This window comes from Netta rufina, assembly GCF_964035555.1.
Source record: "Netta rufina genome assembly, chromosome: 1".
Lineage (NCBI taxonomy): Eukaryota > Metazoa > Chordata > Aves > Anseriformes > Anatidae > Netta > Netta rufina.
In genome coordinates this window covers 168,368,361-168,382,583 of record NC_140123.1, presented here as the reverse complement: position 1 = coordinate 168,382,583, position 14,223 = coordinate 168,368,361, and the positions used below count along the sequence as shown (strand labels likewise).

Below are 14,223 nucleotides of genomic sequence, written 5' to 3'. Positions count from 1 at the left end.
TTTTGCCTGTATACATTTAGGTACAAACAGTTTTAGAAATTGAAAGAGGGAAAATTGTAGGTGTTATCAAAATGTATCAGCTAGGGTTTCTTAAACTTTCTTTGACCAAATATTCTTTTCCTGGTTTGTGACGGTTTTGAAGGGATGCTGGAAATTGAGCAGCAAAGAGCACAGTATTGCTTAAGAGGTTTTTAATCTTAAAACTGGTTATCATTAGGTGGAGTTTGTGGCCTTATGAAAGTCAGCAGCAAAATTTCTAGTGAGGCCAGAGTTCTGACACACTGGTTCATTTAAATAAATTAAATCTTCATAAGTGAATTGCATTAGTTTCTTGACTTGTCAGAAAAGCGTTTTGTGTGATGCTGCCAGCAGAGTATGTGATGTTTCAAGATGCTTTTCCTCTGTGCAGGTAGAGAAGGTAGGCAGAAGGAAGATGTTTTGTGGCCTTAATCACAGGAAAGTAAAAACTAAATCTGATCTTATACATATGTCAGCATACTGCTATCCAATCTTTCAAATCAACCAGTAGTATTATCTTAACACTTACGATCTCATACTTGTTTTTATTGTATAGTGAATGTACTGTATGAAAATACTTATACATGAAACTTCAATAGCTTTGAGACCTACTGTAGATATTAATACTTGTTGTCTATGTTGAGTACAAGAATTCCAAATAATCTGAGGTTTTTCATATTTTGCTTGTTTTCTTTGTTATAACACAGAAATGGAAGAAAGATCCATACACAGTAACAATGGGAAGATTTTCCAAAGTCACAAACTATATTTTTGACAGTTTCCGATCAAGTGACCCTTCAACTCAGCGGCGACCACCATCAGAAATGGCAGACTTTCTTAATGATGCTATCCCAGGGCTAAAGATAAATCAGCAGGAAGAACCAGGATTTGAAGTCATTACACGAGTGAGTGTGTAAATGAATATAGTACAGATGCTTTGGTTCTTTTTATGTGTACATTTGAAGGAACTGTAAGCTTGAAGCTTGATGACTTGTGGTGTTTGTTTGGCAATTGTGGCATGTGCTGCCCTGCCATTTGTTGATGAGATTAAGATAAGGAGCCACTTCTTGAATATCAGTTTTATGCCTGTAAGTACAAATTTTGCTTAAAAAAATTGTCACAACTGAAGCAGGGATAATCCTTATTATTATCCTTAAGATTATCCTTATCTTATAGAATAACTACCCCGCAAACCGAACTGTCTCACTTCATGCTTAGTGTTTCCTCTTTGGTCAGATAGGGAACAGTATTAAGTAAAATTGGGGTGTGCAAGCTAATACCTAACTTCCATGGCTGATCACTTTAACTTTTCAATTTGTTTTAAGAGAATTAAGATGGTTTAAAAAGATTAAAATTAAATATTTAATTGGATAACTAATGTCTGTGGTGTATAAATGTACAGATTGATGTATCGCTTGAACCAAAACTAGAATGAACTTGTAATTGTGTCATGAATCACTTTTTGTGGGCTCCTGTTGTTTTCTTCCACTGATCAGTGGAAAAGATGTATTTTAAATGCTTGTGATTACCATTCAAGCAGCTCATGTTTCTTAGTGTTTCACTGTTTTGTCAGTTTCTCCTTGAGTTCAAAATAGTGTTAATAGCTTGTCAGTAACAGTATGAACTACGTATGAACTACATATTAAAAACAATACTGACCTGTGTTAATCTGGCTAACGCCCTTGACTTCTCAGTCAAAAACTTTGAAAACGTGAAAAATAAATTGGTTTGGTGGTTACTAAATGATTCTAGAAAATAAGGATCAGCTGTCTGCTAAATTCTTTAGTGTTTAAACATGCAAGTTGGAGTAAGACTAACAGCTGAACTATGGAACTTCAGGCATTAGGAGTTCTGAAAATAATTTCCCTTGTTTTTAAGGGATAGTGTAATGTATTTGATCTTAGAGCCACACTGTTTGGACTGTGTGGGCATAACATTCATGAACCTGAGTTTGTTCTCTCTTAAAAGAACGTGCTTTTGAAGTGAAGCTCCCTATTGTCCCTGTTTGCTGTGCTGCACATACTTAATGCATTTCAGGTTGCTTAGAGGCATTCAGTCTGTGGGACTAGGCTGAAGTCAGTTCAGAGATGTCTGGTGTTGGTGGAAGGCTATTTAAAACACACAACCTCCTCTGAAATATGCAATAGTAGCATAGATAGCCAGGTTCTTAGCACAAAGTGTCTTGTTCTTTCTGCCTGCATTGGTCCACGCTACTTGCTAATGTAGAGTTACTAACTGTAAGGATCTAAGGTGAATTTGAATATGCACATGGGAAAATATAGTCGAACTGAACATAAGGAACTGGCAAGCTTTGTGTGACTGTTCAAAAATACTGAAGCATTTCATTGGGATTCATAGAACACCTTCGTGTTTGTTTCAGATTGATCTAGGAAAACAACCTGAAGTTAGTAGAAGAGAGCCTGTGTCAACTGAAGAATGGGCGAAGAATATGGATTCCGAAGGAAGAATTTTAAATGTTGACTACATAAAGCAATCAATATTCAAAGGGGTAACTTGTTTTGCTAAAGTTAGCAAGACCTGTGGCTGGCTTCTGGTCCCTTTTCTCTCCATCCCAAACTGTGGTTATACTGTTTTCTTTATACATGTAATGCTTTATATGCAGGACTTCAGGCACAAGCCAGTCAGTATTGCTGGAGAGACTTTATAAAAATGATTTAATGCTAATTGAATACCTCCTGAGTCTTGCAGCCAGACAGTGTGCTGTACAGGTAGAGAGATCTTACGGTGGATGGCTAAGGGGAGTGAGCTGGAAAGACAGAGGCCTGAGTGATTGAGGGGAGAAATCAAAGTGTCTTTCAGAAAAACACTGCAATGTTAGGGTATCTATTTTATTCTTTTCTTCTTAAGGGCGTTTTCTCTTCTTTTTCCAACAAAAGCTTCTTTCTTTGCTGAGCAGTTTACCTGGATTTTGCCCTCAGTACTCATCGTTTGCCGAAATTTATTATTGAACTGCAACGTGAATGTGAATTCAGTCTTGGCAGCACAATTTTTAAAACTTTTAACTATACTGTAGCTATTCTACCCAACATACTTTTTTTTTTTTTTTAAGCAAGTGTTTTTTTAATGGGAATCCAGCTGCCTTAATCATGCATTCTTTGTGCACCTGTTGGTGCATGTTTATAAGCGTGCAGTCTCCTGTTCTGGGAGTTTAAGCAGGGATAGAGAATAATAAAATTGAAATTACAGTCTTTTTTCTTAAAAATACATATTAAGGAATGAACTGTGAAGAGGGCAAACCAAAACTAAGACCCTTTACAGCTTGTTTGACTGTTCTTTTATGTATTTTTGCCCTGAGGTATCTAGTTAAGGACCCTTCATGATGATTTCTACAAAACTTTTTTCCCAACAGCTGAAGTTTCTCTGTCCTCTCTGTTGTCCATTGCCAGACGAGTGAGTGCCCAGTGTTATTCATGACTCTGAAACCAATGTAACTTCCAATATGTTAAATGCAGATTCTCTTATAAGAGCATGATTCTCTTAAATTGTTTGCATATTACTGAAAAAGTTCCAGTTACTGCTTGGCTAGAGCACCAAATTTCAGTGGCTGATGCTATTTGCAGCACTTACCTTCCTTGCCTCAACTTAATGGTAAGTGAAAAAATACAGTGAGGCATGAAGCATTGTGTCCCCAGCACGCGGACTAGCCTTGGATTGGTAAATTCCAGAGTGTTGTAGCAGAAGTGCTTTATTCTTATGACTATACTGCAGGAGTTGGAAGAATCTCTTTTGTTAAGTGGGATAGGATTCAGCTACTGCATTTTTATCATATAAAAATGAGTTTTATTTAGATCTCTGGCAAGTAGTGTCCTTGAGTAGACAGTGGTATTTTGAATTGCATGGAAGGTTCATCTGTATGTTGGCCATGTCTTGATAGACATAACTATTTGTTTTAAAAAAGTAAAATGAAGTAGGAGGCTAGTACTCAAGATCAATTTGTGGAGAGACCAAATGTTTGACAGTTACACAGCATCATGTTTAAATATATAAATTTTAAAGGTACTTTTTTTTTTTAATTTCTTAGTATCTGTGATGCCCTTAAGGTTTTTATACCAAGCAGTGAAGCAAAAATGTATAAAGAAATACCTTTTGTAAAGTTTGTTTTATGTTCTAAAGATGAATCCAGCGCTTCTGTGGTTTGTAGGACATGTTAAACTGGTTTTCATTCCATTTTTTTTCATAGTCTAAGTTGTATTGCTGCTTAATCATATTTTCTCCCTCTTTTTCCTGCAAATGTGTTATGTACTTAGCAGATAAGATTTGGCTATAATGTAGAAAGAGAAAACAGGTTTTTTTAATGTTGTTGCTTCAAGAAGCATTGTATTTATGTAGAAACATTTCCTCCCCAAATTGAAATGGTCTTTTTGTTAATGTTTCTTATCTATTTTTCCCTAGGGACTCTGCCATACTTTAAGAAAAGAGGCATGGAAATTTCTTCTGGGGTATTTTCCTTGGAATAGCACTAAAGAAGAGAGAGCAAATTTGCAAAAGAGGAAAACGTGAGTACGGTTTTATTAGGTTAGAAAATACATGAAAAGTTTCTTTTCTTAAGACACATCTTTAGAGACAGCTATTAAAGTTTGTTCAATACAGTGAAGTGTTTGAGACCTTAAAAAGATTGTTCTGTGCAAAGAAAAATGTTACATAAACAAATTGCTCTTAGCCTGTTTAGTCCAAATAACAAGTAGAATGAATGCTTAAATTAAAAAAAAAAAAAAAAAAAAGTAATGACTGAGCATGTTTTGGTTTCAAAATAATCTTTCTTCTTCAGGGATGAATATTTCAGGATGAAACTGCAGTGGAAATCTGTCAGTGAGGAACAGGAAAAACGAAATTCAAGATTAAGAGACTACCGGAGTCTTATAGGTAAATTTAGTTTCAGAAACATGTAACTGAATTCTCAAACATTTATAGTTCAACTTGAAATAACTATAATCTTGAGTAACATGTATGAAAAACCACTAAAAACTAACATGCTGCTATTCTCAAAGGTGTCATAAATTCTGTTATATGCTCAACATTGAAACTTCTTTAACTGGTGTAATTCAGAGCTTTACATCTTACTATTACAGATACAATTAACATTGTATCGATAACTTACATAAAGTTGTTCTTAATCCTGGTAGTTAAAGAACATGTCCTCTGAATTATAATCAGTAATTATGCCATTAAAAATTAAACATTTTTTTTAAAAGGGTTTCAAATCCATTTACAAGTGAACCTTTTCATTCAAGACAGGAAGGATTTTTTTACTTTATTTCAAAATGACATTCCGTGATGTAGTTGTTGTCTTACAGTATTCAAACCTTTGAAACAGTGTTTGACAAAAAAATCACTTAAACTATCATGAATTCATTAGATCCTGGCTTTGTAGAACATGTTTTTAAAATGTTTTTAACTCTGAATTGTTTTTAGAGAAAGATGTAAACAGGACAGATAGAACAAACAAATTCTATGAAGGTGAAGATAATCCAGGACTGATTTTACTTCATGATATTTTGATGACCTATTGCATGTATGACTTTGACTTAGGTAAGTTACATTCCTCTGAACTTAATCTTTTTAGATTCTGATTTAGTTTTACTTGTGTTAAGGACAGTTAATAGAATTCAACTTGTTTTAATTACAATACTTTCTTCAAATGTCAATGTTTATATTTTAATAATGTAAATAACTTTGGTTCCTGTCTGCTGCTTCTTCCTCTCTTCTATTTAGTATCACAGGCATCTGAATTCAGTTGAGATGGGGTTAGGACTTATGTGGCAGTTTGCCTTCACAGTAGCTTTACTGTTGTTTTCATAGACTTGAAGCAACTTTGCTCTTCAGAGTTTTATCTGGGTTTGGGTATTTGGAGCATGAGCGTTATACACATTTTTAAGACTGATACACCAATTACAATTATAAACCAGCTGCCACTGCTGTATTTAAAGCTCAGCATGCTTAACCAGCTATTTGTAAACACGAGTGTTGTTATGAATACTTCAAAAGCTGATTCTCGAGGAGTACACTTAGCAGTCTGTCAGAAACTATGATACAGAGTATGCATCTGTTGCGGAAGGAAAAGTTCATAACGTCTTCCTTTAATTACAGTATAGCTGAGATGTCTGTCTTGACTTCTTTTACTTGTCTTGGGAGGGAAAAGAGATTTCTAGCTGGTTCCCCCGCCTTCACCCCTGGCATGACATTGGGCTGTTCTATACTTGCAGGTATTCTGTTTCAGAAAAGTGTTGGGAGTCTGCAAAAGTCTGCTTTGACAGATTTTGAATGCACAAAGTAGGAACAAATCTTTAATTACTAATAAACTTGCTGCAGAGTAGTAGTACTTGCCGGATTTTGTCCCTTCTGTCAAGTCTGTGAAGACGCTTGATCTTTTGGCTTGAAAAAGGGAAAATTAGAAAAGACTCCATCTAAAAGTGCAGCTCTTACCCGTCTTTCCACATTTCTATCTGCATTAGCATGCAGTGACATATATCTTAGTGAAATAAAGGCTTGTTCACCACCTACACAGTGATGGAAAAAATTATTTAGATGGCTTAAATTTATGCAGGGGAGAAGTCTTATGTTTTATAAACAAACAAGAATAATGGAAATGCAGTACCTTTGACACCACTCACTATCCTGGGTTTCTAAGCTACTCAATTGTTGATAAAATGCTGTTGATACCTGTTGATACAACATTTTTCTGAACGAATTCCACAAGTCAAATATTAATGAAACTGTTTTTGATCTTTAAGAGACTTAAGCTGTTCTGAACAGCATTTTCTCTGGATTTATTTTAATTGGCTGTAGTATTAAATTCAGGGAGCAGAACTTTTCTTTTGACCTTTTTGAATTATTTACCTGTTTTCTGTTCCTTTCTCTGTTTTTCCTTCTCAAACCTACTCCTATTTTCACATTCGACTCCAGTTCTCTTTGGTTACTCAGTTATAATTGCATTGTTAAGAAGTGCAAACAGCCAAGCTTGAGTCTAAGTGAGAAATGTAATGTTGTGCTAAACCAACCACTGATGATAGACATGCACATCAATTATTTTCTCCCTTGCTTAAAGAAGTCCCCAGCAGCAGCGGGGCATAGTTGACTATAGCAGCAGTTGTAAGGTAGCTGAGAGAGTGAGAAAGAAGGGGAAACAACTAGCTCAAAAAATCCTTTTCTTCTACTGTTCTTAAGCATGCTGTTAAGTACAATTATAGTGTCCATACAAACTTGGAATGCAAAACTTGTTTTGCTTGGTTATTCTTTAAAAATTGCTGTTTAACTGTTGAATTTAACTAAATTCCTGTCTGTCTTTTTTGTCTCCATTGAGGTTATGTCCAGGGAATGAGTGACTTGCTTTCACCTGTCTTGTATGTTATGGAGAATGAAGTAGATGCCTTTTGGTGCTTTGTGTCATACATGGATCAAATGGTAAAAATAAGTTGTTGTTTTTGGCATACATAAAACAAAAAAGGAAACCTAAAACTGCAGATAGCTTTTGGACTTAATTTTTAAAAAAAATAAGTTTATAAAACAAAATACTTGTAAAACAAAGATTATCTTCAGTTTGAAGCCAACTGTTTTGATTGTTGACAGAAATTTAGCTAGTACTCAAAAAAAATTCCAAGGTAACGTAGAGCCAGAGTGCACAAATTCATATCAATCAGGAGTCCTCCAGAAGGATTTTGTACAGGGTAATGGTTCTCTATCAGAACTGCCTTTTGGTACTTGTTAAATGGAATTTAGACTTCCCACAAACAGAAGCTTTTCTGAATTGTGCCTGTGGTGAAACAGTATGTGGTACAGCACATAAAAACTAGTACAGCAATAAAAGAAAAGTTTTTTTGTTTGAGTGCAGTGATGCTGCAGTAGTACAGAGTGTGGGCTAATTTAAAATATCATTTATTATATACCAAAGTAAATACTATTGTTGGAGAAACACAGTTTGCTGCTTTACTCAAACCTTTCAGTAAAAGGCAGACATTTCTTTCAATACAAGTGCAATCTTTTAAGGGCTCCACACATGAAATACTTAAAGGGGTGAGATCCACTTGCTATGATAAAACTTCTTTGTTATAATTAACCATATCTGCAAATCTCGATTATCATTATTTGATTGATATAAATGACATTGCTAATATTTTATTTTATCCAGCATCAGAATTTTGAAGAACAGATGCAGGGTATGAAGACACAACTAATTCAGCTGAGCACTTTGCTTCGTTTACTAGACAGTGGATTTTGCAGTTATTTAGGTAGGTGTCTTATTCATGCATGGTAACTAAAGCAACTTACTGCATTCTGTGTGCACTGATATCCCAACCAGTCTTTAAACATATTTCCAATAATAATATTAAATGTACACAGGACTCATTTACTGGACTTCTAATTTAGGAAACACCTATAAGATTTTGATAATTGTTCCATGAGCGTTGGAAAAAAGTTATCTTGTTACTGAATTAGCAAATATGCCATTGTCCACCAAGTATCATTGATTTTGAAGAGGGACCACCATACTAAAGATTGGCTGTATGAGTGTGTACCTGTAAGTGTGTGTGTGTGTGTGTGTATGTATGTATATATATATATTCCCCCCCCCCCCCACCTTTCTCTTAACCAAATCTGGTATTTTTCTCTTATTCCTAGAATCTCAAGACTCAGGCTACCTTTATTTTTGCTTCCGATGGCTTCTCATCAGATTTAAAAGGGAATTTAGCTTTCAAGATATTCTTCGACTCTGGGAGGTAAGCAGGTACTTCATCACACAAATTCCATCAGTTTTTGGATTTCTGTAAAGTACCCTTCTTCAGTACAAAAGCATGGATCATTCTACAAAGTAATAGGCTCATAGAAGGGAAAAAAAAACCTGCATCAGTGTAATAAGGAGAGGACATTAGCATATGTTACGTCTTTTCAGCCAAAAGAACAACTTGGGAGTTTAATGAAAAAAATATTTCTAAGATCTGATGGGGACAAGTCAGCTTTTTCATAAGATTTGGATAGGATCCCTCAGATGAGGCTCATAAGTGAGAGTAGTTACTGGAGAATGTCAGCTTACTTTTTTTTTGTGAAAAACAGAAGAAAGAGCACTTGTGTCTCTGATTATTAGTTACTCATCTTTCTGATATTCGGCTTGATATTGATATTGCTTTATAGATTATGAGGAATGAAGCTGCAGCAGGTAGTTTTTGTTCTTGCCAAATCCATAACCAAGTCTTCTGACATTATCCTCTTTAACCTTGATGCCAAGTAACATACTATAAAGGATATCAAAATGTAGAGATTCTGATAATTCCAGGTTAATGAGTTTTTTTTTTTCTACTGAAGCGATTTTGTGTTCAGATAGCATAATTAAGATAAACAAACTTCTTTGAGCACTGTTTAATTCTTTGTTCTAAGAAGAAAGTCTAGCAAGAGTACAGCTCTAATTGTCCAAGATGCATTTAACAAGAGCACACTATTACTCTTACTTGGGAGTTATCCATGTAAACATTCAGATGAATGGGAGCAGCCTGGAAAGGAGTGTTTTGTAGGACATAACATCACATAGAATTGTGCTGGGGAACAGAAGGGTTATGAAAAGAACGGGACCAAGATGCATAAGGTTTCTTCTATAAAGAAAACTAATGTTGTTTGTGGTATAATGAAATATAATGTTGATGCTTCATTCATTTTTTCCACTTAAAGAGGAGAACCATTATATAAAACTGTTGAAAGTAAATCATTTTCCAGTTCAGTGCCTTATATCAAAACAAGGAATGGAGAAGGTTCTTCACAAGGCTGGCGATGAGGTGTTCACCCTAGAGATGGGGCATATCAGTCTCCATCAGGCTGACCAGCAGCTAGAACCTTACTCTCTCTAAGCAAGAGTTGTAATCATCAGATTGGGGTAGAAAACGTAGGTGGTTATATCATCACTGCATGGGGCAGCAGGGTGTGCTAGGCAGTGCATGCACTAGAGGGGTGACATTCTACCTTGTGTGGATAAGTTGGGCTGCACAGCACGACTGCAGAGTCATTTGCAGTGCTATGTACAACATTACATACTTAGCATCTTTCACAGAAACACAATTGCAAGTTGAGCTGTTTTGCTGCTCTGTCTGGGTGGGATTATGTACAGTGTTTTAGTAGTCTCTACCAAATTCAACCCAGATAGCATACTGACCAGCTGCTGAGATGTTCCAAAATTGAGAGCAGCTCAGTCCTTCCTTCACAGTGGATACCCTCGACATACAGTATTACCTGGTAATTTCTAGCCAGCCTTTTGATCTTTTTCCCTTCCACAAGTGAACTGCCTCATTCTCAAGATGGCACAGGAAGACTGGGTAGAAAAGGAAGAACTAAGCATTTAGTGATTCAAACTTGCAGTTGTCACTAATTGGCTAAAAGAAAAGTTTTTAAAACTTCTAGAAATTTAGATGCCATTAAAAATAGTTTGTTCTTAAACAACTAGGCTTTAGGGCTTACTGAAGCTTCATTAAAACATTTTCTAACGTTTACCTTTCTTCTCAGATGAGGGACGTAAGCATTTCAAGAGTTTTTCTCGTATTTTAACAGGTCATGTGGACAGAATTGCCTTGCCAGAATTTTCATCTTCTTCTCTGTTGTGCTATCTTAGAATCTGAAAAACAGCAAATAATGGACAAGCACTATGGCTTTAATGAAATATTAAAGGTACTAAGTTCTTATACATTATTTTAAATATTAATTATTTTTCTGGAGAGAATACAGCATGTTTGTATTTCATGTTTAGGAGGAATAGGTGTAGGAAAGGTCCATACTATCTTCAGAAGTGTGAATATATGTTGAATATCTGTTTTTCATACTTTCAAAAAGGTTTATTGGATGCCTGTGGTTTGTAGTAAGATCATCAACAAATGGTTCTCTTGCTTAGACTGCTGCTTAGTATGTTTATTCTTAATATTTGCTTTGTCTTCTATAGTCTCATTTGATATGTTTGAAAATGTGAGCTGGGGTTAACTGGAAAGACTGGGTGGTTTGTCACATTTGGAAGTACCATAGATTCTCCTTAAAGGTGTCAGATAGTGATGAAAGCCAGCAGTTAAATGCATCTTTCAGTACCTATTTTGTTAATGCAAATAGAGCATGTTCAGCACTTCACAGCTTAAGGGGCAAACCTATGATACTTATTAGCAGTGCAGTACAGTATTACTATATTTTACAATACAGCATATTTTACACAGCTTGTTACACTTACTGTTATTTGTGAATGTATTTTCAGCATATCAATGAGCTGTCCATGAAAATCGATGTGGAATACATACTCTGCAAAGCAGAAGCAATTTCTATGCAGATGATGAATTGCAAGGTAACGGTATTTTGAATCTATCTGTGAGCATTTCTAGACAGTGAAACTAGTAGTTGGCTCTAATTGTATATGTATGACTTGTGAAACAACTAAGTGTTTGGATATGATAAAGGGTGTGCTGTATCTACATGGCACCTACATTCCAAAAGTCTATAAGCAAGATTAATGTTACAGGGAAATACTGTTCACGGTGTGGGGGGGGAGACGAATTGTGCCTTTTGACCAGTAATTTCTTAACTCTGACTAAATAACCTGAGTACAAGTAATTTGATGTTTGGTGTGCTCAGAAAAGATGAGGGGAAAGATCCATTGCACTGAATGCATACCAAATGTATTTGACAGCAACTAATGGTTCACTCGATTTAAAAAAAAATAATTTCAGTAATATGAAGTGTAATTATAATAGTTATGTGGAGTTTTATTTTAGTGATGAAGATGATAATCAGTAAATGATTAGAGCCTTTTACTGTCTCTTTAAAAAGCAGATGCAGAAAACAATCTCTTTAATGGAAATAGTGCTGGGAGAGATGTTTGCAGTACAGCCAAATTCAGATGAATGATTACTTACTTGGGGGGGGGGGATTTTTAAATCTCATTTTTAAATGTAATTACAGTGTTGGGCTGTTTTTTCCTTCTCTTTTACAGGAATTGCCTCAAGCAGTTAGTGAGATCCTGGGCATAGAAAGCAGTTCCGTAACACCAGATTCAGATACTGGAGAGGATGAAAGTGCAACAGTGCTGAGCTGTCCTACGTCGTTGTATCAGAGCATCTCAACACCTGTAACTGCTGCCAATGGAACAAGAGAAAACACTCAACAGATGTCTGAGACGCAGACCTTGACACCTGCATAATTACAGTTGATTAAATTGAAGAAAGACTTTACTGAGCACGTTTTTTCCAAGCACTTGAGAGATGGATATTTAAATTTGGTGTTGATTAAGCTTTAAGGTTGGAAAGAAAATCTGTACTGTAATGCTCTTGCATTAAAGCTTTACGACATGACTCAACTTAACTATTTTTGTAGTTTCTTCTACCAAAATAGCCTTTTGTTTTCAATAACATTCCTTAATATTTTTGTAGCCAAGTGCATTTTCTTTTTGCTGGTGAACTGGAAATGAATGGAGATTAAGAAAGAAAAGTACATATATGGAAAGTACATATTTGCTGAGCTTTCACACATTGATCTAAGATGGTGTGAGTTCTTTGATTTGAGCAGATTCACAATAAGCCAGCTGAAGCTGCTGTAAAAAAAAATTCAAGCTGAAGAGATGCTGATGTGTTAAAGATCATTTTGTAAATGAATGGGTTTTCCTTATCTCAAATGTTTACAAAAATACTTGTAAGTATTTGTTGCTGGTTGAATGTAGATTTGAAATGGACATTTTTACATACAGTTTAATGTCCAAATACTGATTTTTGTGTAACTGGGAGTGGATGAACAGTATATTTTTACATTAACATATCTTCACTTTATATATGCATATATATATATATTTACACACATACACTATATACACAGATGTTTGTGAATACTAGAAGGATAGTCATATTTTCAATATCTGAATAAACTTGACTGTTCATTCATATGAATCAATTTGACCAAATTAATGAGCAGCTCAAACTTGGGCTCTTTTTCAAAACTATTTTCTAACTGAAGGAAACTTTCATGTGAATACATTCAGTCTTTCACCTGAGGTCATTTTGCAAATAATTTCTTGCAAATTTACTAATGTTTATCTTTGCTAATATATTAACGGATCAATTAACTACTTACACTTTTTATGCCAAGATTATTTGGAGAATCAATAAGCAGGTTATTAAAAAAGTGATCACAATTAACATTAATGCATTTTTTGTATATGCAAAAGGCAGTGTGAGTTTATTCCATGCCACGATGATGTCCTTTGACGGTATGTGAAATTTAACATAACTGATTCAGTGTATTCGTTATTTGGTAACTACTGTACATATATAAAATAAAAATCAAAGCTGATTTAGTGTTTTTAATTAAATCATATTTAGAGAAAAAATCTAGTTGTCTCGTTGTTGATCTAATCATGAGATAGAGGGGACAGCTAGCAACCGTTAGTCCATTGATATATATTTTATGTGCAATGAAGAGCAGGGGGGATATCTGTTTCTTACAGAGTGGAGCATGCCTGTCATCTCTGGGCTGTTGATGCTGGATATGGAGGAGCTAGCTTTTCTTCTGGAGCAGTTTGCTATTACAAATGGTATTTGTACCATGTAAAGCCAAATACAAGCAATACAAAAAGGCTTTAATAGATAAATCAAGTTGTTACAACAATTTGAGACCTGATCAAACTTCTCACACCAGTTGTGAACAGGCACTGAAGAGCTGAATCAGTATAGGCTTTGTTTTTAATATCGTCAGCACAGTATCTCTCATCAGCTAATAAGAAAATCTTACGCGTTGAGAGTCAAGGATTCACCACAGCTCAGCATATCTATAGCCTTTCATTTCCTGCTCAGGAAATTACTGTGAAGCATCATGCCTTTGTTCACCGTGGAGCATTGTGCTTCCTGGCAGCTCATTTAACATGGTGTAGAATACAAAAAGGCATTAAAATTTATATAATCAACACTGTGGTGCAAATATACTAAGCAAGTTAGTTTCAGTGTTTTTGGAGCACCTAGTTCACTTTGAAGTGTACTTGTTAAATATTTTTGTCCAAAATTAAGATGAAACTAGGGAAGGGAAACATCTAAAACTGGGAAATGTAATGCACGAGTCTGTCAATTGACTGTGCATGGGTCTTAGTTATTCGGGATACGCAATCACAAAATTATACGCAACATTAAGATCTTGAAGTAATAATTGGGTGAATATTTAAGTGCTTAGGAAAAGTGTATTTAAGGGGGA

General features: G+C 35.2%; 1 protein-coding gene across 1 annotated transcript in view; it reads left to right on the top strand.

Moving 5' to 3' along the window:
- TBC1D15 (TBC1 domain family member 15) overlaps positions 1-13,362 on the top strand; it is a 31,540-nt gene extending 18,178 nt beyond the window's left edge. The window contains exons 7-17 of the mRNA XM_084306504.1: positions 726-923; positions 2,399-2,527; positions 4,432-4,535; positions 4,808-4,902; positions 5,452-5,568; positions 7,340-7,440; positions 8,165-8,264; positions 8,656-8,753; positions 10,567-10,683; positions 11,252-11,338; positions 11,984-13,362. Of these exons, the coding sequence (XP_084162630.1) occupies positions 726-923; positions 2,399-2,527; positions 4,432-4,535; positions 4,808-4,902; positions 5,452-5,568; positions 7,340-7,440; positions 8,165-8,264; positions 8,656-8,753; positions 10,567-10,683; positions 11,252-11,338; positions 11,984-12,190 (1,353 nt within the window). The 3' untranslated portion in view covers positions 12,191-13,362. The remainder of the gene's footprint in view (positions 1-725; positions 924-2,398; positions 2,528-4,431; positions 4,536-4,807; positions 4,903-5,451; positions 5,569-7,339; positions 7,441-8,164; positions 8,265-8,655; positions 8,754-10,566; positions 10,684-11,251; positions 11,339-11,983) is intronic.
- Positions 13,363-14,223: the final 861 nt, after the last annotated feature.